This window comes from Geospiza fortis, unplaced genomic scaffold (genome assembly GCF_000277835.1).
Source record: "Geospiza fortis unplaced genomic scaffold, GeoFor_1.0 scaffold675, whole genome shotgun sequence".
Lineage (NCBI taxonomy): Eukaryota > Metazoa > Chordata > Aves > Passeriformes > Thraupidae > Geospiza > Geospiza fortis.
Window position 1 is genome coordinate 9,407 of NW_005055018.1, and position 1,736 is coordinate 11,142.

General features: G+C 60.5%; 1 protein-coding gene across 1 annotated transcript in view; it reads right to left on the reverse strand.

Annotated features, from left to right (window-relative positions):
- Positions 1–686: 686 nt before the first annotated feature.
- The window catches only part of LOC102043103 (serine/threonine-protein kinase WNK3), a 6,603-nt gene continuing 5,553 nt past the window's right edge, over positions 687–1,736 (reverse strand). Inside the window, exon 11 of the mRNA XM_031065672.1 lies at positions 687–728. Within this exon, the coding sequence (XP_030921532.1) occupies positions 687–728 (42 nt within the window). The remainder of the gene's footprint in view (positions 729–1,736) is intronic.

The following is a 1,736-nucleotide window of genomic DNA, read 5'->3' on the forward strand; positions in this document are numbered from 1 at the left end:
GGGATGTGGGGATGTGGGGATGGGGATGTGGGGATGGGGATGTGGGGATGGGAACGGGAATATGGGAATGGGAATGAGGATGGGAATGTGGGAATGGGGATATGGGAATACGGGAATATGGGGATATGGGGATGGGATCGGGATTGGGAATATGGGAATGGGAATGAGGATGGGAATGTGGGAATGGGGATATGGGAATACGGGAATATGGGGATATGGGGATGGGGGTGGGATTGGGAATATGGGAATGGGAATGTGGGGATGTGGGATGTGGGGATGTGGGAGTGGGGATGGGAACAGGAATATGGGAATGGGGATGGGATTGGGAATAGGGGAATGGGATCAGGAATGGGGATGGAATTGGGAACAGGAACAGGATTGAGAATGGGAATATGGGAATGGGAATGGGATTGGGAACAAGATTGGGATTGGGATTGGGAATGAGGATGGGATGGGAACAGGGATGGGAATGGGATCAGGATTGAGGATGGGGATGGGATTGGGGATGGGAATGGGAACAGGGCGTCAGCACAGCCGGGGTACACCAGGGTCAGTGGGGTCTGGGGGTTCAGTGTTTGGGGACACTGAGGTTTTGGGATTGGGGAGACACCAGGGCCTGGGGGCAGGGATCATCAAGGTCTTGCGGTTTTGGGCGACATCAGGGTCTTGAGGTTGGGGATTTGGGGTCATCGGGCTGTTGGGATTTTGGGTTTGGGGGACACTGACATCTAGAGGTTAAAGGGACATCAAAAGCGTGGGGTTTGGGTTTAGGGTCATCAGGGCCTCGTGGATGGGGTTCTGGGGTCATTGGGGCATTGGGGTTTGGGGTCAGGGACACCAAGGACTCAGGATTTGGGGAACAGGGAGTTTGGGGCTGGGGACAGTCATTTCTGGTCTTTGGGGAACACTGAGGTGTTTGGGTTTGGGGACACCAAAGTTCTGGGGATGGGGACAGCAGCCTCTGGTCCTTGAGGGACACTGAGACCTTGGGGACTGGAGGACACCTGGGGCTTTGGGGTGTCCAGCTCTTGGAATGGGGAACACTCACCTCTGGTCCCGGGGGTCCCTCCTGTCCCCAAGCACCGGTGACGAATGTCCCCAGTCCTTGGGGGTCACCTGGTGGCTCAGGGGGTCCAGTGACGAATGTCCCCAGTCCTTGGGGGTCACCTGGCTCTTGGGACACGTCCGGCTCTGTGGGCTCGGGCGGTTCCCTGGGTCCCTCCTGCTCCAATGGGGCAGTGACTGTCCCCTGTCCCTGGGGGACAGCTGGCTCTGTGTCCCCAGGGACGAGGGGCTCTCGGTGGCCATTGAGCTCCGGAGGTTTGGGGACAGCCACGTCCGGGTGTCCAGGGCTGGGGACGCTCAGCCCCGAGCCTTGGGGAGCCCCCAGATCTTGGGGTTCGGGGTTGATCCTCTCTGGTGCTGTGGGTTCAGCCACCTCCTGGGGACCGGTGACAGATGTCCCCAAAGCCTGGGGGACAGCCAGCTCCTCCGGTTTGGGGACAGCTGACTCCTGTCCCTGGGGGACATCCAGCTCCTGGGCTTTGGGGACACACATCTCCGGCCCCCCTGGCCCATCCTGCTCCGACGCTCCGCTCTTGTTTGTCCCCTGTCCTGGGGGACCCCCCTGGGACGTCCCCAGGGCTCTCCGGGCGGGCGGGGGTCCCCCGGGGCCTGTGGGGAGGGGACACCCCCATTAGGGATGGGTGGGGGGGACACCCCCATTAGGGATGGGG